Source organism: Rhea americana, unplaced genomic scaffold, assembly GCF_003343005.1.
Source record: "Rhea americana isolate MKP2758 unplaced genomic scaffold, rheAme1 scaffold_190, whole genome shotgun sequence".
Classification (NCBI taxonomy): domain Eukaryota; kingdom Metazoa; phylum Chordata; class Aves; order Rheiformes; family Rheidae; genus Rhea; species Rhea americana.
The window spans coordinates 1,013,286-1,038,944 of record NW_028186039.1 but is presented as its reverse complement, the minus strand read 5'-3'; the positions used below and the strand labels follow the sequence as shown (position 1 = coordinate 1,038,944).

The following is a 25,659-nucleotide window of genomic DNA, read 5'->3' as shown; positions in this document are numbered from 1 at the left end:
TCAGTACTAATGTAAACAGTGGTTGTGCTACAAAATGTGTGGTCCATGCAAGAGTAATTTAGGGTTATCACTTCTGAAGTTTGAGTGTGCCTGATATGCCCTTGCACTTGATTATCATTACATTTTAAAGTTCGGTTTCCATATACAGTCCAGTTGCCAGTTATCCCATTTCCCACTTGGTGTAGCATGAGACTATTGACCTGCATCCCTGTGGACATTGAGCTCCACCACTAGTCCCATACCCTGTAACACAACGCTGATGCAAATGCCACCAAACAATCCAGCTGTCTGTGTGAAGTGGTAGACAAGGAGGATCTTTGGTGTGGCTGGAGGGCATGGGTGTCTGGCACCTCTCTGATACTGTGGGTGACACAAGAGTCAACAAGTTGAAACCACAAGTTCAAATTCACACATTTCTTGGCCATTTGCTCATTAAATCTTGACCTCCCGCCAAAGGTTCCCTATGTATTGTCCAGTTGTCCACTTGCCATTTACTAACCCATATGGTTAATTGCTTATGCACTGGCAATGAGTCAATATATAGGTATAACTTGGGAGTGGGGGTCTCCTCTAGTATCATGAACACAGCCATTAATTCTGCATACTGACTGCTACCTCCCTTGCCTGGATAGGTCAAAGAGATTTGCTTAATGGGATTTAGCAAATCCCATTGGGCCTTCCACCACTTCTCCTCCTTAATATATTTCACAGATCCACCTTTGAACCAGGGACACTCGCTGCTCGGGGAGAGGTGTTCATATGATGGGGCCCCCTGAGACCAAGCCAGAGGTAGCAGCTCCATAGTAGTTTGAATCACATCTGTCAAGCCTACCTGGGCTATTTTTTCCTGCAAGGCACTGATTTTGTGAGTACCTGCCATTGCCCACCTAGAAATCTACCATTTCCATTTTACCATGCTGGATTGTTGGGCTTTTCTGATTCTGTAGCTTATGTCACTGGACAAGACCCACTGAACAAGACTCATTGCAATATAAGCAAGCCAAAGATTCCAATCTCCCCTCTCCTCCAGTTATTCATTTGCTTTCTACCAAAAGCATGCAGCCAGTAATTGTCTTCAAAAGGCACCTAGTCCTGTGCAGGAAGAGGGATATGACATGAGCAAGAAACTAGTGGGATTCATATCCTTTCACCTCTTTGCTACAAATTCTTATGCGCCTTGTCACCTGAAACTAGGACTCCCTATACAAAAGTTTGTGAGGTTGCCTGGGACCTAATGCAATAATATGGGAAACAGCATGTTTAGCCTGTTCAAAAGCTTCTCCTCATACAAACTGATCCTTCTTTTTTGCTATCTTATACAGAGGTCTTAAAATCTGTTCTAAATGTGGGGTAATTGCTACTCTAGAAGTCCCACAAAGTGCCGCACATCAGCTTTATTTTGCGGCTCAGCTGTATGAAGTATCGTCTGTTTTGCAGCTTCAGGCGTAATCCGGCCTTGTCAGATGATGCCTAAAATCTTTACTTCAGTTGTTGGCCCTTGTACTTCCTGTGGATTAATTTCCAGCCATGCTCTCTCCTAGCACCATGACACTACTCTGCCTCCCTGACATCCTGTTCAGGAGGTCCAGTCAGCAGGATGTTGCCAAAGTAATGAGAGAGCTCACACATCTGGAGATAAATTACACTCTCCCAAATGCTGAGCCACGATTCTGTGATAAATTGTGCGCTTAGGCAGGTATCCATGAAGCAGCACCGTAAATGTATGCTACTGATCTTCCCAGGAAAAGGCAAACTGTTTCTGCCTTTCTTTAGTAGCAGGGATACTGAAGAAGGTGATCTCCAAATATGCATCACAGCTGCATTCAGAAGCCAATCATCTACCATGCCAGGATCCATTTGGTTTCTTTATAGGCCAATGAGGTTCATTAAAAGGTGAATGTGTCGACTGGATAACCCCTGCTTCTAGCAACTGTTCAGTGGTCTGAGAAGTTTCAGCATGCCCACAAGCAGAGGTATTGCTTTGCTGCCACAGGCTTGGGGTGGGGAGGAATAGCACAACAGGATTGTCCACAATTCTATTGTCCACAAATGCCCAGGCCTGGACTGACTGGACGTCAAAGGAATATTTTCCCTTAGTGGTTTCAGAAGTCTTTCCTGCTAACAAATCATGGCTTATGACATATTCAATCACTCTCAGAATCCACCCTTGAGCTGGAGATGCGGGGGAGTTTTCTAGTTACAAGGTTACAGAAGCTTCCTGAGTCAGCTGCGTCCCCCCTTCTCCTTATATTAATAGTCATCACTCTGTTCCTAGGCGAACGAGATGGGTTTCTGAAAATTAGGGTTATCTCTGCCCCAGCATCTAGAAAAGCCCTAACCCATTGCTTATTATGTGCCAGCTCCAGTGTATTACAGAGGGGCGACAGTTCCCCCAGCTAGCTCCCTTTATTAGCCATGCTGGAGAGCAACCATCTGTTTGCAAGTGTTGTTCCCAAATGCTGTTCACAATGGGGCAGGTCAGCATAGGGGGAGCAATTAGAGACATATTTTCAGTGTCAGCACAAGGCGGTGCAGGCAGGACTAATGCTTCCAACTCCTCCTTTGCCCCTTCCCCTTTGTTTGGGTTGTTTATACAAGCCTCATAAGTAAGRGGTTGGTTTGCCATCTATTCTGCCTGCATTAGTGCAGGAAATATCTCTTTCCAAGTAGTCTGTCTCTTTGGCCTTTGTGTTTGTAACACCCAAAGCCTCCTTTCCTCTCCTTCAGCCTGATGATTGCCAAGCTGCCTCAGTGGTAACACCCCCATGGCTTTTCCAGATGCAGCCCTTTACAAGCAAGTTGCCTGTCCTATCCAAGCAAATGAGGCACCTGCTAATAGACAGGTTCTAGGCATGGTGGGTGTGAAAGGTTTCCTATCAAGGCTTAAAAATGCACATGAATACATGCCTAGCTGTGTGCCTAGTTCCCATAAACACCAACCAGCCTCAACTGTACTTTTCCAAGATGCTGATTTTTCATCCCAGTTGAAAAGCAAGGGATACTGAAATGTCAAGGCTTCCTGGAGCCATATCCACAGGAAGTGACGTTCATTACCCTTTGCTTTTCTCAGCCGCTGCATAATCATAAGAGTTTTGTGGCATGGCATCCAAACATATTAATTCTTGAGGATTTAAATGGACACTATCTCATCCAAGGTCCAATATTCCCAACAACCACTATTCCAGCCTTTCTCTCAGCTTTTGCCAAGATGTTTCTGCCAAATTTTGTAACTGTGTGTAATCTGAGGTATGCTGAGGCACCATTGGGTGCCCTTTGCTTTGTTAACCACTAATGGCCAGAAAGCAATACTGTTACCCTTCTCATCCTCTCACCCCTCTGTCTGCTCCTCATCCTTGGAGTCCCAGAGACTCTCCTCCACCAGTGGCCAGCCTGGTGAGTGGCTGGGACCAGAACATTTCCTGCTGGGCTCCTCTACATGCCCTTTTGTACTGCCTGCACCAGCCCTACTGTTTGCTGCTGCAGGCCTTCCATACGCTGCTGTATTTGCAGATCATGAAGTCCTTTTCACCTTGGATCTAAACATTCCCATGTGCATTTCAAGAATGTCAGCAACAACCAAACACAAATCTTGCTGAGTTTTTCCTTTCTTCACCCCTTGTTTTTGGAGACAAGTTAATATTCCAGCTGGGCTGAAACTCCTTGTCACCAGGGAGGTTACCTGGGCCAAACACTGTGCGACTCATCCCTGCACCTGCGTGCGGGGCCAACTAGCAAATTTGTGGATTGGTCAGTGTTAGAGTCCCTTCTCCAGACCTTTTGTGAAGGACAGGAAACCATTCTGTTTCTGTACTGCTCTACTTCTTCAGCTTGGAGAAGAAAACACAGGACCTTTTCTTGTTGTATACAAACTTCAAGAATGAGAATTCAGGGAGCCATCAGGCACTAAGTGTGTTTGCAGAGCACCTGCACGTCACTTAGCAATGTTTCTGATTGCTGTATTGAACAGTAGGCACACTGGGGGACCTGGCCAATCATCTCTTCTAGACTCAAAGGAGAAACATCAAAGAGTTTTAATTACTGCTTCAGCAGTCATAAATGATGGTGCAATATATCTTGCATACCTCAAAGCACAGGGAATCCCTAATGACAAAACTTTATCTGAAGGAAGCTGCGCTTCTGGGATTATTGCTGCCTGCTGATAATGCGCGACCTTCGTAAAGTTAAGAGTGAATTCGTAGTTCCTGGCTGGCGGCTTGATGTTGATTGTTTTTTCCTGATTTTGAACCAAGGGACTAAAGGGCTATAAGAGTCCCCTGAGAGTCTGCTGCAGGAGATGCTTTCAGAGTACTCCAGAAAGAGTCCCTCTGTAGCACTTTTTTGCAGAGGGAACATCTGTGCAGGTGTACAGTTTCCAGTGCAGAGGGAAACAGGACTGATGACTTTTTTTATGTGTTAATAGAGATAGCATGAAACTGGTAAAGTGCATGAATCCTGTGAGAACAGATAGAGAATTGAAACACGGCAAAGTACATTGACCTGACAAGACAAAGCAGAGGCAGTGGCAGACAGCCCTGAAGCAATTAACAGTAGTTTTGAAAACCACATATAGTGAATGCAAAGGAGAAGAGCAGAAAGATGGTTTGCCACAGGCTGCTGTAGATGAACTGCAAGTTCTCCTTTCTCTGCAGCTGTGGAACATAATGCAAACGAGAATGGAGGGAGCGTTTGCCCCTCATATAGCAGGTAGGGGGACAAAGGCTCAGTAAGCAAATTGTGACTGTGTACTGGATTGGGGGGAGCTGTGGGGTCTGTCAGTTAGGTCTGCACTGTTTCTTTTAGTTGCATAATATCCATGTACTTGTGTTGTTTGCTTCACTGAGCTGTTGCTTGTGCATTGTGTTCTCTTTTCACTCTGGGCATTCCCAGTCCCTGCTGCACATACACCTCAGTAACCTTACTAATGCTTTCTCTCCAATGCACTTTTTTTTTTTTTTAAGATACCAGAGGTTCATGCTACTATGAAGGATTGAGTCCCTCAAGGCCCCCCTTGCTTTTGAGTGTGTGAGGGGGAATTACATAAAACTGGGATTTAAAGTAAAAGCACTGGGCAAATCCTTATCAGGAAAACTCTCCACCTGCTGCCAGCCAGCCTCCTGAGCACAAGGACGCACAGGATAAGTAAAAGAACTGAGTTCTTGTTGCAGGACACTGGCACAGTTGGCATGGGAAATAATGGTGTTTCTTCCAGGGATGGCAATAAAAGGGGTTAAAAATGTCTTTGCAGGCTGCTGTTTGTTTTGGCTGACATTTTCCTGCTGCACTGACCAAGGAGTAGAGTAGGTAAATGCTTCGTGACTGCAGAAAGTGGCGGCAGACCTTGTGCCCTCCTGCTCTGTGCAAAATGACGTCACATCGTGGTGGGAACGGGTACTGCTCTGTGCAGAGGGCTTTATGCTTTTTCTACTAGCTGTCTTTTAATCAAATATGACTTAACACTACTGGGTCAGTTCTTTCTGAGACTGAAAAGGTCTTTAATCAAAACCAAGGGCCAGGGAAGGCAGAAAATGAGACTGGGAATAAAGAAAGCTGGTGGGGAGGGATCTGGTACATAGTCCTTGGAAAGGGGAGCTGGAGCTGCCTTTCCTCGTCCCAGCTGGCCTCTGGTTTCAGACAGCAGGCATCCACCTGGGAAGAGGCCCGTGGCCAGCCAGGATATGGGTGCGTTGCTGGCATCGGCAGCTCCGCTCCGAGCCTCCACCTCGGCGCCCGGCTGACGAGCCATCACTGTCAGCAGCTGGTGGCAGAGCACAAGAAGAGCAAGGTGCAAGGGAGGCTGGAGGTGCGGTTCTCACCATGGCGCCAGTCGGGGGCCCTGGCCCCACGCTGCCCTGCCCGCTCCCCAGGGACCTCGCTCACGCTAAGGCCCGGCTCTTGCTCCTGGCGACCCCGGTAGACCGCAAGGCTCTAAGGGCCGCAGCCCGCGGCGGAGGTCAGCAAGGTCCGAGGCAAAGCCCTGTGGGGCCCCGCTCGCTGGGGTCGCCGCCGCTCTCGCTGCGGGCCCTCGCCAGAAGGCGGCGTGAGGAACGCTGTGGAGAAGGGCGGCAACGTGGGGGCGGGGAGCCCGGCCTTGGCGCGCTGCCCCTTTAAGAGGAAGAGCAAGACGGAGGCGAAAGGCGCTGGCGAGGTTGGCTCACGCACGCGCACACGGCCTGCTCCGCGACTTATTCGGCGCTGCCTGCATGGGGGGGGGGGGGGTCGTGCCGCAGGCGGCTGCGCGCATGCGCCCGGCTCCCAGCCGTGAACTTTCTGGCGCTGCCGGAAGTGGCCGCGGGGAGCGGAGTCGAGCGGAGCAGGGCAGCGCGGAGCGGCGCGGCGTCTCCCCCTGTGTCGCCTCGGCCGCCGCGGGCGCCATGGAGCCGGCGGCCTGAGGGCGCAGCGGCCGGCGCTGCCCCGACATGCCCGCCGGGCCCTTCGGCGCAGGTAAGGCGGCCCGGGCCCGGCCCGCTCCTGCCGCCAGCGGGGCCTGCGGCGGCGGGCGCCGCCCGCGAGGCTCCYCACTGACCTCTGCGCTGCCCGCCGGGGGCACCTGCCCGTGGGCGGTGGCGGCGGGGCCGGAGCGGCGCGTTTCCGCGGCTCGTTTCCGCGGCGGCCTGCGGGTAGCGCGGCCGGTGGGAGCGGCCTCCGCGGGCCCCCGCCCGGCGGCGGCGGCGTCCCTCGGCCCAGGCCCTTCGCCGGGTGGCAGCGAGCGGCTCCGCGCGCGCCGGAGTCCCTCGAAGGCCCGTGCGGTGCCGCTTGCAGCTGGTGAACGTCCCTCCCCGGCGTGTCCGAGTCCTGCAAGCAGGAGAACGGCCGGGGGGGGGAGGGGGAGTTGTCGTTACAGTTTCTCTCCAGACTGTGGATAATTTTGTGTTAGTGGCTGTAGTCCTATTGTACTGAGCGTTGTGATGTATCTAGCGTGATGTCTGGTTTTCCTTATTTGTTTTTCTTCCCATCTGGTAGTTGGAACCTGTGGGCTAGCAGCTCTGGTGTTGTGGAAGTGGTGGACAGTGGGAGAAACGCAGCAGACTTGCTGCTCAGGGGCCATTGGCTTCAGGAAAGCGCTTCCTAGTGGGACCAATGCGATTTGTAGAGTTACAGTAGGATCTGCACTGAGAAAGAAGTGCAAGTGTAAAAATAAATGATTGGGTCAAAGTTGTTTTCAGTCAAGATAAATGATCTGTGTCACAGTGGAGTTCATAAAGCAGTTTTTGGTGTAAATAAGAGCTAGAACTCCTGAAAGTACCCAGCAGGCAGGTCATCTGACGACTTGCTCAGCATAGCTCTCAAAGATGAGGCTGACAGGAAGAAACAAGGTAGTAGTGATGTCTGAGTAGTAAACCTTGAAAACAAAGTAATATTCAAAACATGAAATTAATTGTTGTTCTTTATATCTTATGGCTCTGTTAATCTTCAGATTTTACAGTATCCAATTTCTAAGTAGCCTTCTTGAAGGTAGATACCGATGCTTTTTGCTTTGGGGAGACTGGTGTCTAATGGTGTTTTTGGAGACCAGAGTTGTGATAGGGTCTCTGAAGCTGATCAGTAGGGAGTGCCAGGGAGACTCAGACCCTCTTGTTCAGATGGCACTTTGTTTGAGGCCCAGCTTTTCATGCGTCAGACTCCTGTACCAGTTTCTGCTACAGTTAAGTGGTAACACTTCCTCCCTGGGTAAGGAGGGCTGTGATGCTCTTCACTTCTGCTCGGGAGCCATGTGGTTGAGTGGCTCACTTAGCTTGATTTAACAGAAGGCTTTGAATCAACGCTGCTTCTTCAGTATCTTGACCAGTAACTCCGTGGACATCCTGACATGGGTCTCCATTTCTTCTTTTGTGCTTAACAATGCTGACTTTTAGAAGAGCAGGGCTTGGAGTCTTGATCTCTGTGAATCTTCTGTCTGTCTGTTGCCTTATTTTATTTTTTTTTGCCTCCTATTCTGCTTGTTGTCTTTAGAATGTAATGTGTGCCTAGGTCACAGCGCACAGCGTACTTATTGCTTGGGCTCCAAAGGTGAGTTGCCTGGAGGAGTGTGCACTTCTTCAGTCCTCGTGGGCTTAATCTGGGAAAAGTGCCAAGTTATTTAGTCTTGGTAAGGTCTAAACAGCTCTCTGTGTACCCTCCAACAGAAAATTGGAGGGTGAAGGGGCAGCTGTGCAAAGGTGAGGCAAGTGTCTGTGTTCAAAATGTAGGCCTCAGCTGGACTGAAAATTAATCATAAATATTTTGATACTGTTTGTGGCAAGATGGTTCTTTGGATGATGTGTCCCTTCTGACAGTAATCCTAGCATTTAGGGAGCAGATATCAATACTATTGGTGTGGTGGAGGTAGTATTGGTGAGAGGAACTGCTTGTTTTCCATGGAATGCTTCTAAAATGTATCTAATATTGTGGAACTTTATTGTGTAGACCCTTTGGATTGCTGCCAGTCTGAATTAGGTCCTATTGTCTTTAGTGAAGTCTTCCTTGGGCACCTCTCTGCTGCTTTGCATCTGCTGTGGTACTATTTAATAATATTAATGTCTCTGTGGAATGAGTCTGTGGGTGGGGTTGTGGGTTTCTTGTAGTATGTGGGCTTTTTTTTTTTAATTTTTATTTATATATTTATTTGTCCTGATGAAATCCATACAGCTTCCATTTTGGGAGCATTTTTTTTTCCTTGTACTCCTAACCCTTTAGTGTTGTAGGCAAACAAAGCTGTTGAGCATAAAAGGCTGGATGTTCGAGTTCGGAGGGTCTTCCCCCATCCCTTCTCCTATCTGCTTTCTGCACAAACATTGGTTCCTTACTACCCCTGCTCCAAAAAAATCCACCCCTACATTAAGTTCTGAGCTTCTTTATTTGCTTCAAAAATATATACAGAATGTGGGTCTATTACTTAGATAATTCTCACCTTCTTACTTTACTGATCCAGATATATTTTGGCTGTAGTTTCCATCTGAAGTCTTTGGGGACTGGAAATAAAACTTATAAAATTCCCCCCAAAATCAACATATTTAAGTTAATTAGTAACTTCTTCTATGTGTACCAACTTTATATGCTTTTTCCAAACTGTCATCTTCCTGGTTTGAGGCAGAAGTCACATGTGCTCTTCTGATATCAAGTTAATCAGAGCAGTAATAGCCTGCAGAAAGGCTGAAATATCCATCTTCAGTGGTTTGTAAGGTGGTAGTTACTAAAATGACAACGTTGAAGTGAATCTGGAAGGGATATATTGAAATCCAAAGTATTTACCATACTAAGAAATATTGGAAGTATACTTGGTTTCATCAAAGATGACAAATATTTTATCTTCTCATCTATCAGCTGTTCTACCAGTGTTAATATTTACAACCTCTTTCCTGATCCCTCTGTTCATAAAAGAAAAGGGGGGAGGGAACTCAGCTTTTTATTTATTTAGCACAGCTTTCAGGAATAAAACTCATCCTGTTTCTGAATTTGAATATGTAAAATCACTTGGAAAACTTCAGAATTTTTATATTAACATCTATTCCTCCCCCAGTTTAGGTAGTCTGTAGTTCTGAGTCCTTAGTGATTTTTAACCTCAAGAAAACATGTCTATGGAATAAATAGTCTCCTAAACTTTGTGCAGCTGATGTAATTTGAGCCAGGCAAAGTGCTTTTTGAAGCTGACATGCAAAAGCATGACAAAATCTGAAGTAAAATTAAGGTGCAGATTATATGTGATGTGGAAGTTGCATCTCTATCTTTTCGTTTGCCCTAGCTATTTAAGTAACTTGATAACTACAGTGTCTTCCAAGGGAGTAAGTCCTACATCTGTAGGTAATGTATTACATATCTTTTGTCTGAAGGTTTTTCAAACTGCAGTAGTACTGTCTTTATGTTGAATCTGAAAACTGAATATTGTACAAGCATATAATTGCGCGGGGAGATTTACCAGCATTTTTTAACCTTTTAAGTTATGTCCAGCTTTTATGAAACTGAAGTGTAGATGGCTTAAGATACAGTGAAATCCTAAGAAATAGTAAGAATTTTCGATTCAAATGATAGACAAAATGGAGTATAGGATGAAAAATAACGTTTCGGTCTTGCAAATAAATATTTACTGCTAAATGTATGAGGTGACTCAATCAGTGGCTTGGGAAATTACATCTCAGGAATTTTACATCTGAAGCATCTACTTGTGTTTTAATATTTTTTTTATGTACTGATAAGACTAACAGAAGATTTCTTATATGGTAGGATCAAAGGTAGACTTAAATATTAATAAGATACAGATGTGGGCATTAAAGTTGCATACGGAGGTCAGGCAGGAGGCTGAGAGTATGTGGCACCAGAGGCTTTGGTGACCCCTTCCTTGCGTCCAAATGTGCCTTATGAAAGGCATGTTCTCTGATTTCTGTTACAAATGTTCCTTGACCCCAAAGTTGGGAAGGATCTGATGGCGGAGCTTTGCGTCTTTGCTTAGCGCGGCTGGGAGCTGCGAGAAGGCAGGCGGTCACATCCTTTGCACTAGAAGAATGCAGGATTTTCACAGTGCATTGGAACTTGGGAGATCTTTTCTTCCCTGATCACTACATGAGAGCTCCTATCTGGGGGGGGGGCACCTATAATTTATCTCCATGGTGCAATACTTTGATGCTTCTGGGAATGCTGTTCTGGTGTAAAGGCAGAGTAAGTGTGCTTGCAGTTACTGATGCACTAATTTCTGCCATTAGCGGTTAGTTACCGCTTCTTCAGCTGAAGCTTGGCAATGGAAAGTGTGCACAGCTTGATCAGCTAAGGTAGTCTTATTTAAACCAGCGCTCCTCAAATGGTGTTATGCACTTCCCTRATGGACTGCTCCATGCCTGGTGTGAGGGATGGAGACTGCCTTTGCTGCTCCTCACAGAGGGAAGGGCAGGGGGAGGAAAGGGGTGCTGGTTTTGGGGAGAGGTGGTGCTGCAGGCCTGAGAGGGGAAGGAACAAGTGGGAGTAAGAAGTGCTAAGAGGGAGTTTGCAGAGTGGATTCTAGTTTACTTCTGCCTCTCTTGCTATCACTGCAAGCACACTGGAGATGAAGGCGATGTTCAGGTGGAGCAGAAGGAGGGGAAGGTGAAGAAGAGGCCATGTGGGTTTAAGGGCATGAAGAAGAGGAAAAGATAGCAAGAGGGAAACCTATCCAAAGAAGTTAACCAGTGACTGAAGCCATTGCTAAGGCTGATGTTTTAGTTGAGGTTGTAAGTCTATCTTCACTTGACTTTTTAATATATTGTCTCTTTTCAGTGTTCCAAGAGCTAATGTCTTGGAATTGCTCTTTTCCCTTCTGAGCCTGAGGATAATGACTGCAATGCAATGCATGTCGCCCCTGCCACTGCTCCCAGAGGAGAAGAAACATCTAAAAGATGTAGAGGTTATACTTCCTGCAGGCTGTGACTGCTCTGATTAACTTGATATCAAATGAGCACATGTGACTTCTGCCTCAAACCAGGAAGGAGATAGTTTGGAAAACCAAGTTTTGAGGAGGAAGGGCAGCAGCAAGAAGGGAATCAACAGGCTTTTTACATAGCTTTTTGGAATAAATCAGCACTGAGGGGCTTAGATGGTGGTTTGTCCTTAGGAAAGAGTGTTTCCAGGCTYGGCTTCTTGTTTGGTTTTGGACCAAGAAGTGTTTAAGGGAGGTATTCTAAACATTCCTTGTATAGCTGCCTCCTGTAATGTGCCGGCTAAGTGTAGTGGACAAGCAATACTCAGCATGCCATTCATGACAGCTCGAGCTGATTGAAGTTGAGGCTGTTGAATACTCATGCCTGCTCTCCTGTGCCAAGCTTGGTTTTCTTGTTTTTATTGTTTGTGGTCAGCTTGCTCAGATAAGTGATCTGAAGACTGACAGCGTTGATGTGGGAGCAGAGAAAGAACAGATAGTACAGTCTCTCTTCTGCTTGCTTAGACTGCTGTGGTACCACCAGCTTAAGCAGTGGTTTTGATGTTGCTCTGATCTGGTACAAATGCTGACTATTGCCAGAAGGGATGTTCCTACCACCCCTTCTGGACATGTGTTCTCATTGCTCCTTTGGCGCTGGTGTTCGTCTAACCTAAGTTGGATCAGATCCCAATACAGCTAGAAACTGTCCCAGCAGACAACTTTTGTGCTGCCTTAGCGTTTGCTGATGTGGTGGCATGTGGCAGATCTCCTTGTACTGCCCAGTGTGGCTGGACAGCAGTCCTGCGTCAAGCTGCTGGGCTAGTTGCACAGCATGCTGCCTCCTGGTCACCCAGTGCTGCTTGCTCTGGCCAGGCTCTGAATCTTCTGCAAAGTTGCATGTGTAYTCATGCTGCAGTGTGGGGGCCAGGTTTAGCCCACGTGGTTAGAGCATGGTGCTGGTAATGCCAAGGTCACGGTTTCAATCCCCGTATGGCCTATGTTGAGCGTTGGACTAGATAATCTCCAGAGGTCCCTTCCAACCTTACTTCTATGATTCCATGGCTCTTGCGGCAGAAAGGCATTCCTGCCATACTTGATTTAGACCAACTGTGGGATGATACTTTTACTTTTGCTCCTTCAAACATACCTTATTAGGTTGTGACTTCATGACAAAGCAAAAAAATGCTGTAAAAGCTAATACTGCCCAGAAGCAATTAGTTTATGGTCAGCTTAGCTCCTTGAACTGGCTCATTCTGTGACAGGTGAATACATCCAGCTGCAGTTGTGCTGGGGAGGTTGGAAGGGTGGCTCTATGCTTCTCTTATCTAGGTCTGCCAGACCTAATCTTGGAAACTTTTTTTTATCCTGGATCTATAAGGCAAATGTAGGTTAGGGAGTGCCTATGTGTGTTGACATCAGCTGACCTAAAGGAGCAGTAACTCTGTGTGCGGAGATGGAAGCCTTTGAATCTCTTTACCTTATTTCAACTGTAGCCAGTGCATGTCACTTCAGCCTCTTCCTAGAAACAGGATCTTTTACCAGGAGTTCTACCGGTTGTAGATAAACTTTTTCTCATAAACTGATAAAACCAGAATGGTATGACAATTGTGGTGTTAATTTTGACAAGTTATTTAGAATAAGTTATTGTAGGAGTCCGGTATGTCTCAGCTGAGTTAGATATGCAGATGTATTCATATGGCAAAAAGATTAGATTAGTGTGAAGACCAACCCTGTTCAACTTCAAGACTTAGATTTTTAAATGCTGTAGGGTTTACACAAATGTCTCAAGTTTGGTAGCGATATGTGAGTTCATAGTAAAACTTTGAATCTCTGTTTAAAAAAGAATTAGCCTCCTGACAGTGATGTAGGGATTAGCTGAGATTTGGTGGATTCCTTCAGCACAGCTATACTTCTCTGTATGTGTCAGTCAGAATTGTCAACCGTCACTTTTGAGTAGTGCATGTGGTAAGAAGAGACTTAGGCATTTTGGAAGACAAAAATCAAGACTTTCCTGAAAGCTTACTGATATGCATTTCTAACTACTATTGAGGTGAAGCAATGACTTTTTKTGTGTGTGTGTTCCCTTTCTATGTGAATGAAATACTTGTAGAACTGTTATCTTCTGTAAGAGCATCCTCCCTGCTTGTTCCACCCCTGCAGGGGCAGTGTGAAATGAAGTTATTTCTCCTGGATTCTTATGTGTCTCAAGCAGGTTGCTACTCTGTGTATTCAAGTTTTCAATTGAAACTTACTGTGATTTCTGGTACGATACATCTGTTTGCATCTTAAACTTGTGAGAGGCACACAGCCTCAGTTTTAGTAACTTAATGTCATAGACATTTCTACTAATTCTGTTTATTTTTGTCTTTTAAATTCCTTGTACCCCAGGTATTGCTTGGTTTGTAGCATAGAGGCACTATGTACTCGGAGTGGAGATCCTTGCATCTAGTCATTCAAAATGATCAGGGTAATACGAGTGTACTTCACAGCTATCCTGAAAATGTGGGGAGAGAAGTGGCAAATGCAGTGGTACGTCCTCTTGGGCAAGCTTTAATTACATCATCAGTTGGAAGTGAGAGTTTACTGAAAACAGACAAAGAAGTAAGTGCATTTTCTTAGAGAACACTTTCTTCATGCTAGATTGGCTACTTAATGATTTTCTGTGGACTTAAAGATTTTTTCTTAATAGTTTAACCCTTTGAAGTGTACTGTATTAGGTTAGTAATCCATATAAGTAACAGTGGACTTTATGGCCAAATAATAAGTGATGTGCAGTGTTTATCTGAGCTCTTATATGAGCAAATTTGACCTGAAGTTTTTTTATTTAAAAAAAAAAAAATCCAAGAAATTTAGTGGTTAGCATATGAAAGTCTTCTTGGAGTGAGCTCATCATTGTTGAAACAACAAGTATGTGGGCTTTTAAAAAAATCTCTATGTAGTAGCACTGGGTGTGTGTAACTGTTGTCCTGAATTTAAAACTTTTCTGTTAATAACACTGTTGCTTGTTACCCAGTACTTGCATGCTCAGAGTTGTCTGACTATGGTTAGACTAAGATTCAGGGCTTAGAGTAGTTTATTTGTAATTTTCAGTTTTTTTTTAATGCAGTATCAAGGCCTTATGAAGTCATTAACTCATGTATGTATCAAATGGAATTGGTTCTAATGTAATAACTATTAACTATTTTATGTGGTAAAAGCAATGTGTGCTAACAACATCTTGCTTTGTGTTTTGTTTAGGTGAAATGGACTATGGAGGTGGTTTGTTATGGACTGACTCTTCCTCTGGATGGCGATACTGTGAAATACTGCGTCGATGTATATACGGATTGGATTATGGCCCTTGTATTACCTAAGGACTCCATTCCTTTACCAGTTATTAAGGAACCAAACCTTTATGTTCAAAGCATTCTCAAACATCTCCAAAATCTCTTTGTACCAAGGTGAGTATCAGGTCAGCAGTGCTAGTGGTGGGGAAAGAGGCTCAGGAATTTAATGCTGTAGTCAGCAGGTAGCATCTGTCAGAGAGGTCTGAGTGAATGATGGAGGCTCTTTATTAAAATAAGAGCGCAGCTGTTGCAAGCCACAGTTAAGTTTGAAGTTAGGAGGTAGGCATCCTCTCCAAACATGTTTTATAGTTTTCAGTAGTATGGCTGTTGCCGCAGTGTTTAGGTAACTACTTAAAGATCACTCATAGACTCGAATGTTTGCTGATCTGAGAACTTTGGTCATCTAATGGAGATTGTTCTCAGGGCTCGGGGAGGGAAATGTGTTTGGTACTGCTTAAAGCTGAAAACTAAAAGTGCATCTTGGCTATCTCATGCTCCTTTTACTTAAAGGGGGGCTGCATTTCTGATGTGATCCCGCAGTAAGGTACTGCGGGAAGTAAGTACTTCTCCATGCTTGCTGCCTGTTAAGTAACTTTCAGAGGACTCCACAGAGAAGTGCTTGCTCTCTAACACCCAGATATTATAAAGAACATCAACAGATAATAGTTTTGAAGATACATATGCTTCTAGATCTTGGACAAGAAGTTTTGTTGTTAGAGTGCTCTTGGTAGCATCATACTTGATTGATATTTTGACAAGATTATTTGCTGCTGTGGAGCACATAGATACCAGATAAGGAAAAGGAGACTGCCCTGTGAAACAGTAATAAAATATGACCAGTGTAATCACTGAAATCACTTAAAATCAATGTTTAGTACAAATCTATAAAGAACTATACCATCTGCCTTAAAGAAACTTTAATTTTGTATCACTGTAAGTGACCTTTAGAATGCTCTGCTGCACCTGGATCACTTAACATCACCTGACGGCAGTGTTTAATGAAGAATTCTGAATAGTAATTCGTACAAATTCAGACCAGGTGGTCACTGCTCTTTATTCACATATCTAACAGTTTACCCACTAACCTTAGTTTTCACACGTTCTTGAACTTGTAGTAAAGGAGCCTTTTTATTTCTATTAAAAGATGGTCAGGGGAACTAGCAGAGGACATAAATTAGAGAAGGGCATGCTTCTGGATTAGACTTATACAGAAGGCTGCTTCTGACTGTCAGTTGCTTCTTGGTTATCTGGGTTTGGGAAGTCAAGGAAATGCAGGTGAACCTAGTTAGCTGCTTCCTAGTCATTAATTAGACTATGCCTGACTGGGCTTGGGTGGCCTCCTGAGGCTTGTCGTGGAACTCTCACTATAAGAATGAAGTCAGAATTAAACATCCGTAAAGCCTGCCACGAGAACAAAACACAAACCTGTGGCAAAGGAGAGCAGGAGTAATAGTGGTATCTCCGTGCCCCTGTATTTCTGCCTCTAGCTTCGAGCCACAGCAATGAGAATGCATTTAGGGCTGAGTCTCAAAGGTATTTATACAGTTAATATAAGTCTTTTCAGATGCCTGAGTATCTTTATGGACCTTACCCTTAAAGATGATCCTGTCTTCTGGCTTTTTGTTCAGCTTCTGTTACGCTACTGATTTTTTTGTCTGACATCAAGTTCTCTTTGTGGTATGACAGCTCTAAGTCACTGTCTGAAATTTATCTGCAATAAATGATATGGAGACCTGGAAAACAGTGGTATCCAAGTGTGTGTGTGTGTATATTCTTTTTCTTTCCAGCTAAAACAAAAGTTAGGGAATGGAGAAGCCTTGAGTGCCAACTGGAGTAAACTTAAGGGCCTCTTGCTGTGCACATGTCAGTCTTTGGGCTCATTTTCCCACATGTATAATCAGTCTTGCACAAAGTGTTGGTACACAGTGAGAACGAGCCTGAATTCTTTTAGTCATTGATTGTAGGCACCAGCTACTACACTTGTTTTAAACACAAGATTGTTTCCGTACAGGTATTCAATATTTTACAATGCAGTAATTTTACAAAGAGGCCACTGGTGATGGCTATTTGTCAGTGTAAAGCTGTAGTTCAGAGAAATCTTAAAAGAAGGCTGAAGTAGAAGTTCCAGGTCCCAATTAAAAACTATTTTCATATCTAGTACATGTACATTTATCAATAGCCTATGTTTAAATTGCTAAAGAAATCTCTGCAGAAAGACTGGCCTGCTTAACAATGCAGAATTAAGTCTACTGCCTAGAAACCTTTACACCTTGGGTGCACTAGAGAATAAACTCGCTAGTGCATTAAATAATTCTTACTGTGATCCCTTGACTTCTTCCCTGGCAGAGGCCACATTAGCAGGCAGTTAAGTAGTCTTGGCAGAAGCTAGTGTTCTACCTTTCTTTCTCAAACTTCCATTTATTGAAGTTGATGCAGGATAGTAGACTGAACTTAATGGCTTTTAAATGCCATTTTGAAGTAATTAACATCCAGGCACAGGGAGGCTGGAAAAACACAATGATACCTTAAAGTATAACAGTCTCCTACTCTTCTTCCAAAAGCCCCTGTTACTTACCTCAGATGCTGTTTTTCATGGCTGTTGCTAGCCATACTTGATGTTCAAGCCTCTACTCCCTTTTCAAGGAAGAACTACAAAGTTTCTCTTCCATGTTCCTGTGTTCAGAATTTAGTTCAGAACTCCAGCAAGAGGAAAGCAGACTATAAATGCAGAACTGAACTGTGCCCTCCCTTTCTTGGGGGGGAGGAGGGGGAGAATGCTTGTTTATGCACCTGTGGAAGGAAAGAGGTAGAAATACTTTTATTTTATATAACTGATCCCATAAGAGGTTCCTGCAAGAGCTGCCGTGCAAGTATTCTTTTTGGGCAGCTCTTGCAGCAACCTCCTTCTAGGCATCTCCTGGATAAGTGTCTCTTGTTAGTGTGCTTAAAATATTAAGCATTTATTAGAAGGCTATTTAATATAGGAGTTTGTGATTAAAATAGCTTCATTCCTCATCCTGTTTTCCTAGAAATGATGTGGCTGTTAGTGTCTCATCCTTTAAAAGTGGTGGTCTAAAGTTGCAGTGAGAGTTTCAAACCCTAAGGATGTACAAATGAGTGGTTTCAAATGGGGTCARAAAGCCTCAAGTGAGTGGTTCAAACTCAAATAGTGTCAGAAAAACATGTATTCACCAAATAGATTGCTCTCTAATTCACAGTAGTTTGAATGCTCAGCTGAAGCAACAGTTTGTAGGCGCAGTCCTTGAAAAAGGTGTGCTGCTGAAAAATAAGAAACTGAAAAATAAGTGAGTCAAGTTTCCTTTTCTTCTGTTTACCTCATGGACTAGAGAGAGGGTGCCTGTATCCTCCTCTCCACCCATGAGGTAATGAACACTTTTTTCATAGTGGAGTTGAGTGGTCCTCAAGCAGCCCCCGGGCTGTCTGTCTCTCACCACCCTATGATAATCGGAAAACCTTGCTGCTTGCTTGATTAATGATGGTGGTTATTGCTGTCAGATACAACTTCAGTGCAAATAGATGTTTGTTTGAAACATGGAAAATGTGAACACTCCCCTATACGTACAAAACTCCACAAACAGAATAGGGAGATCAAGGCATAGACTTGGCATCTGGCTAGTGGGTGCAACTGATACATCTGGAATCTCTTGAGACACCATGTAGATAAATACAAGGCTGTCCAAACATAGTAAACACTTTTGGTAAGAACTTCTGGGCTAAATACAACACCCTGAAACTATTCCTATTGCTTAAGCGTGTGGGAACCAAAAGATCAAGTTCTGTAGAAATCTTAAAACATGCCTGCAAAATGCTGCAAACTAAGTTGCTGTTCAGTTGATTTTGTAGAAGAGAGTTACTGGTAGGTAAATGGAGAGTTCGAAGTTGCTTTCCCCAGGTTTGTTCAGAAGCAACTCGTTGGTCATCTTGTGTATGGAGCTCCTTAAATGTATGCCTCTTCCATAAGTTTCACTAAATTATTAGGGAAATAAGTTGTGAGACAGCTTTGGAACTTCAAGAGAATAAAAATTAAGAATATCCTTTGATAAAGTATTTGCCTTGTTTCTCTGGGGGAAAAAAAAAGTGCTAAAACCAAGGCAGAGCTTTTTATCCCAAGCTTTTGACTGTCTGTTAGGTTGTAGCATTTGCACTGAGCAACCCACTGAAATCCAGAACTGCGATTAGGAGTCTGAAATTTTGGATTAGATATTAAGTGTCTTGTCTCTCTGTCATCTTGTTTCCAGTATTGCAATAAAACATTTATTCTGTTAAGATAAGAGTTAAAATAGCATTTGTACTGCTTGTCTGTCCGTAAGCAACCTCAGTGTGAGCTACAGTGTTTCTAAGAAAAGCAGGCATTTATCTAGTGGTTCATCATATTCTTGCAATGCTTATCCCATAACACGAGTTGTGCCCTATACCACATTGAAGGATTGGAATCTGGTAATGCTACTTCATAGTGCAGCAGAGAGAAATATTTTCATGTTTTTTTTTCCATCCTTTCAGTAAGTGGCAGGGATGAGAAAACAGCTTGTGTCTTGAGAAAAATGCACACATATATTGCACACCTTAGTCTGTAATCCACTCTGAATTTTTCTCTGTAAACTTTCTGGCTGCCTCAGCTCTGTTTGCCACAGTCCTCAGACACGTCTCAGAATATTTCATGCTAATATTTAGCGCTTAACTCTGCCTTGTCTGAGCTAACTGTTTGGGTGAAAGCCTGCTGCTCTTGTGCATGGAAGACTTTACGCAGAGTGACTCAGCAGTGATAAAGTATATGTAGTGGTTACTACAGAAATCTTGACGCTGTCAAGTCATTTCCTTCCTTTCTTCCTTGTCCCCCTTCCTCTAATTTGATTTTCCTATTTAATGACCCTTTTCTGCCTTGCTTTATGCAAGGAATTTGGGGTAGGGGTTGAGTCTATGTTTGGAAGTGAAAAGAGAACTGGGCAGAAGTTAAACTAGTTTACTAACAGCATTTTTCTTCTAACTTCAGCACTTTCTTCTGACTTGTGTATGTTACAATTAGTGATGTCTCAACAAAATTTGAATTAAACTTTTTTTTGATCTAAAATATATCTCTTTGTGATAACGTGTTGTAGTTTCTCCAGTTAAAATGTTCATTTTACACTGTTGTGTGTAATGTAATAAATGTTACAGTATATCTCATACTTATTACGGCAGAATTAGGATGCATACAAGCATTTTAGCTCATGTTCTTCACTCTTGTTCAATAATACTGATATTTTCGCTTGTAACTGCTCAAAGTCCAGATTGTTGTATGCATCGCTTTGTGGTGCTTTGATTTGTTTAGAGGCTCACGTAGTGTTGTTCTTCTCTCGTAGGCCAGACCCTGGGTCTAGTCAGATTAGGCTGTGCTTGCAGGTTTTGAAAGCTGTCCAGAAACTGGCTCGTGAATCAACAATTATGGCAAGAGAAACCTGGGAGGTTTTGTTATTATTTCTTCTCCAGATTAACGACACTCTTCTAGCAGCTCCAACTGTACAAGGTTTGTGTTCAACTTTCGTTTGGTTCTATTACTGGGAAAATCTTTGGCTCTGCTTGCTGTTCAGCTGCCTGGTGGGGGAAACCTGTTAAATGCTCTTAGTAGCCACAAGAGTGCAATAACTTGTTCCTAATTCTGCTACTCTACTCTGAAATAAAGCACTACCAGAAAAGATTGAATGGTTTGGAACTGAGTCTGTTCTCCAAAATGTGTTTCAGTAAAGCAGTGGACTGTGTACACTGACAGGTCACAGAAACGAGTTTCAGATGACATTGTTTCCTGACTGTTTCTCTGAAACACATGTGCCTTGGTGTTTGGCGTGACTGTTGGAAAATAACATTGCCAGTATATACCCATCTGTAAATAAATAAATATGGCATCAAGTATACTGTGCAAGAGTACAGTTTAATTAATGTTAGTTGTTGAATTCACAATATCCCTTAGTGACACACATATATGGTTGAGCTTTAAATAAAATTTTGATTTTGTAAAAAGCTTAATTGACTATAGGAAGTAATTAGGAGTCACTCTTGAAGACAAATTTAAGAATATTTTTGCAATTATCACTTAAATTGAATCCTAAATACATGAGATATAATCATGACAGCTGAGACTTCTACAAGATCAAAAGGATCCTTGGAGAGATGACTGAAGTCCTTTAGATTGACTACGTACTAAAGGCATGCTTTGTTTCTGCTATAAGGTGGCATTGCTGAGAGTCTGGCTGAAAAACTGATTGGCGTGCTGTTTGAGGTGTGGTTACTAGCTTGTACGCGGTGCTTTCCAACACCACCTTACTGGAAAACTGCCAAAGAGATGGTGGCCAACTGGCGACATCACCCTGCTGTAGTTGAGCAGTGGAGCAAGGTTATCTGTGCCCTCACTTCCAGGTAGGAGAAATCCCATGGAAATAAAGGTCCACCTACTGAGACCATCAGTTATACTTGTTTTCTATGGTATTTGCTTATTTGTGGAATGCATTGTGGTCCAAAGTGAGTTTAGCAAAACAAGTACATAATCAGAGAGACTACACTAGCATTCTTGGCTTCTACTGTTCACGCATATATGGCTTCATTTCACAAGTGAACAGCTAAAATGTTTTGTTTTTGTATAATCTCAGCATCTCTCTAATATTTAGCACTTTACAGCATGAGTGTATTACTCTCCATCATTGTTAACTTTTTTCTGATGCACAGAAGGGATGGATGAACTATAATTTGGTGCTATTATAGTACTATTATAGTCTGTATGTTTAATGCCGGTTACCACCAAAATTATTAAGTGCTCTTACTACCATGTAATATCTGCATAGTGTTATGTTTGAGGCAACTCTAGAATTCTCCATCTACTTTTCTCTAAAGCTGAGGTAATGTTTATATGTGTCTGGCTCTTGCCCCTTGGCAGCAGGGATGTAGGAGGGCCAGAAGCAGGCTACAGTCTCCTCGTTCTGAGCAGTSGTGGTGGTCCTCAAGTGAGTGTCTGAGTACAGCTGTACCAAACCACCTGAAGCATGGGGTTGGTGAGGATCTGTGGGCTGCTTGACAGGTTAGATAGGAGGTACTGAACAATGAGGAGAGTCTCAGTGCTGTTAAAACTGTGGTCCTCATGGTGTAGAGTCTTTGTGGAACAAACCTAGTCCTTTCCCCCAACAGGATCAGATTAGTTGGTAGAGAGAGGAGTGGAGGGACTGTACCTCCTTTTCCCAACTCTCCTGAGACTTTAGTAACCATCTATCTGAAAGGCTGAAGATGTATTAAATCATCTGCATTCTGAAGAGCTCAAGTAGTATCATCTTTTCTGCTCATAGGGGTTTATTTTAACTCAGTGAAAACTTTTACTTTTGAGGTACTTRTTAAAGTATCAAGTGTGGATGGATTTTTCACCTCATGTAGCTACTTGATAAACCTATGGGGAAATAAGGCTGCAACACAAGTTCTGTGCCTTTCCCACGCTATTTCTGTGGCTATTTTTAGCTCATTAGATGTAGCATTGCATAACAGAAAATATTTATGATTCACTGATCTGAAAAGAACAGATCTGTCTCAGAACATGTGTTGGTGTTCTGCTCCATGCACTTCATGCCCATGTTTTATCTCCCACTGTTGACTAACAGTTTTAGTTCTGTTGATGCATAGTAACCTACAAGTTTTCTACGATGTTTCCTTAGTCTGCATTTCTGCTGCATAGTAATGTTCTTTTTACATTATATATATATATAAACAGGACTCCTTTGATGTTAACTTTTTTAGCGCTATTTGAAGCTGCATACTTAGTACCTCAGTGGAACTCCAAATTCAAAAAGTTGAAGTGTTGTTTTAGTAAACCATTTTCTGAACTGGGTTATTAGCAATAAGCTGAAAGTAAGCTCCTCAACTTAAAACCATACAGAAGTTCTTTATTTGGGAACTGGTACACTTTCTGAAGTGTTAAAATCTATATCCACGTGGATACGACTTCACAGAAGAATGAAACCAAGGTCTTACTCCTGAGTTTACCAATAGATACTTCTTTTACCCCTGTTGGGTTCTTTACATCTACTCTAAGTCATTGTGGTGCATGTGTGGATTACCATTTATTTCTGCGCTCAGTCGTTATGGAAAATGTTCTGGTTTTCAATTAGGATGCAAATCACATTCCCTGAACTGTTTTCTTCCAGCTTGTAAAGGGAAAAATGGAAAGTGGTGCAGTTTACTGTAGTCCAGAGATGAGAGGCTGCTGCTTAAGTTCTAATAGGGGACACTCAAGCCTGTCCTCAATGAAAAGACAGCAACTCCAGCATGACTTGGCATGGTGGATGCCCAGCTAATGCTAGGCTCTACTAGATTAGTCAGAACTTGTTCATTACGGAGCAAAAACATAGTATTCAACAGTTCCTTGAGAGCACGACATAAAAATGTGTGCACAGCATACTGGAAAGCAGCTTCTGCCCAGCATGGGTCTGGGGATTTCTGTTTTGGTCCTAAAGGAGGCATCGTGTCCTAGGGCTCTTCTCTCTTTTCTGTCCAAACTACTCGTGTCACAGATTGGTTCCCTACGCACTTTGGGTGCCTTTAGCATTAATTGGGTAGCAGTTGCTGTAGTGCCCGATGTGGCAGGGGAGTAAATTTCCAAGAGAGGATAAACAGTAATTCAACCTATACAAGCTTTGATTTAGGAATCGGCTATAGGCTTCTGTTCTCCTCTTTCTCTCATTTGTAATGACTTTAGCTCTATAAAACATGTAGGTTGGACAAAGCTCTGTAAATGGGCATTGACAAATGGGCCATTTCTTATCTGGTACAGGCAGCTCTCAGTTTAGAAAAAAAGATGTGATWATAAGTGACAAATAATGCTGAAAGTGAGTTTAGGCTAGGGAAAGATGAAAACTAGTTTCTAKGGGTGTGAGAAGCCTGCGACAGCACAGCTTGTATCTCTTGGAGAATATCAAGATGATGCTGATCAGGGAAATTGGTCCGTAACTTTGCAAAATTGAGGATGAAATAGGGGTTACATAAGACAACAATGGCTCAGAGCAGCCTATAAGTGACTGGTCAGGTAGTTATAGCACTTTTAATGAAGGATCTTAGTTCATTTATCTTAAGCCATTATCATGACGATAATCGTGATATCATGATCGCATTGCTGTGAAGTCCTCTTTGGGTGCTCTAAGTGACCCTGCTAGAGTACAGGGGTTGGACTAGATGATCTCCAGAGGTCACTTCCAACCTCAACCCTTCTGTGTTGCTGTGGTCTGCTCTTCCCTGCTGTGCAGCACCTAGCTCCTGAGAAATGCAGTGCCTCTCTTCTGAAGAGCTTGCTGGTTTTTGCATTGCTTCTCCTGTGCTTGTTCTAGGATTGCATTGAGTGCTGCTCATGTGCTGGTGTAAATTGTAAGTCACCGGTAATTTGGGATTTAGGCCTAAAACCTCCAAGTATTTGTGTATATGGCCTGCTGGTGTTGTTGGATACTAGCTAAAGACCTTTGAGGATATAAGCTAAATTCTTTGAAGTTTTTCACTCTGTATGTAATATCTTGTCAGTTATATATGTAACTATATTAATTGGTAATCATTCTGGCTAAACAGACAGGAGAGCTGCTATAGAATGCTATACCTTAGCAACTCTGGTTTGGTTTGACCTCTGGTCAAGGGATTTATTTTTCAAAATTTTTTGATGAATAAAAATTTGTATAAAACAGAGATCTCTAGGAAAACTTAGAATGATGCATGTGTTGCTTTTATGCTCACTGGTGGACTGCTGATTTCTTCCAGGCTCAAATGTATAGTTAAATTTTGAGGTGTATTCATTGAATGACAGGTCTATCTAACTTGCTTCCTAGGTTGCTACGTTTTACATACGGGCCTTCGTTTCCTCCATTTAAAATTCCTGATGAAGATGCAGGTCTGATTCCTCCTGAAATGGATAATGAGTGCGTTGCACAAACTTGGTTTCGCTTTTTACATATGCTGAGGTATTGTAATTACAGCCATATATTGTTCATGTTCTTGAATCTTTTTATGAACTTGCATTATAAATGAAAAAAATTTCTGGAGATTGGTGATGTTAAGTACTGAAATAGAAAAGCGCATGAGAGACTTGTTGGAATAGTGCCCTGAAGTAGTACAATGCAAGGTCGTGAGTGGGAAGTGTTCAACTCTAAACTCATCGACTCTTTCAGAAGCTAAACTGGTTTATTTAATTTAAAAAAATAAGTTTGTAGCTATTAAGCCTTTTGGAAGATCTTAAAAATAAGACTTCAATACAATTCTGTTTCTTTGAGATAGCAAACAGGAAAAGCAGAACAATAGCACTGAGATATGTATGCTGCTTCCATTTTATTTTCCATTCCATTTTATTTTCCATTCCATTTTATTTTCCATTCCATTTTATTTTCCATTCCATTTTGTTTTCCATTCCATTTATGCACATAAAGCATATTTTAGTCATGAAAGTTAAGTAAGTGTTAAACGATTTAAAGTCTACTTTTAACTAGTTAAAAATCTGTTTTTTTTCTCTATTTGTGATAATGATGTCACAAGTCTTGTACTCTCCAAATCTGGACTTACAGTTATAGGACTTGTATCAGACAGAAACAAGATCTCAAGATTTTATAGCCCCTGCTCTTACACCTTGTTGTCATTATTTACTGATGATATTTAATTAATTGCTAACCCTTTTAGAAGAAACAATTTTAACGATTTCTGGACCTCTTGAAAACTAAGTTCAGAAGACCTCTTATGTTGTTAGTATTACTGTAACTGCAGGATTATTCTATGGAGTTTATGCTTTGGTTCAATGGGTTGATTAATAAAATTATTAAGCCTATTTGGATAATGTTTGAAATGAAGGCAATGAAGTCCTGCCAACCCAAAAAATCAACTTTGTCGTTTGTGATGAAGTAATAGATTAAAAAGACCAAATACAAAACATGCTAGTACAAGACCCCTCTTTTGCAGTTACTGTATATTAGATAC

The 25,659-nt window shown here is 42.8% G+C and overlaps 1 protein-coding gene across 4 annotated transcripts in view; it reads left to right on the top strand.

The window, feature by feature from the left end:
• The first annotated feature begins 6,284 nt into the window (after positions 1-6,284).
• RALGAPB (Ral GTPase activating protein non-catalytic subunit beta) overlaps positions 6,285-25,659 on the top strand; it is a 69,610-nt gene continuing 50,235 nt past the window's right edge. For 3 of the 4 annotated variants that reach the window (XM_085302631.1, XM_085302630.1, XM_085302632.1), the window contains exons 1-6: positions 6,285-6,441; positions 13,748-13,960; positions 14,597-14,799; positions 20,046-20,209; positions 20,910-21,096; positions 24,525-24,656. In XM_085302631.1, the coding sequence (XP_085158757.1) occupies positions 13,778-13,960; positions 14,597-14,799; positions 20,046-20,209; positions 20,910-21,096; positions 24,525-24,656 (869 nt within the window). In that variant the 5' untranslated portion in view covers positions 6,285-6,441; positions 13,748-13,777. Of the gene's footprint in view, positions 6,442-13,747; positions 13,961-14,596; positions 14,800-15,439; positions 16,432-20,045; positions 20,210-20,909; positions 21,097-24,524; positions 24,657-25,659 lie in introns of those variants that run through there. The other variant, XM_085302634.1, reaches the window with a different exon arrangement.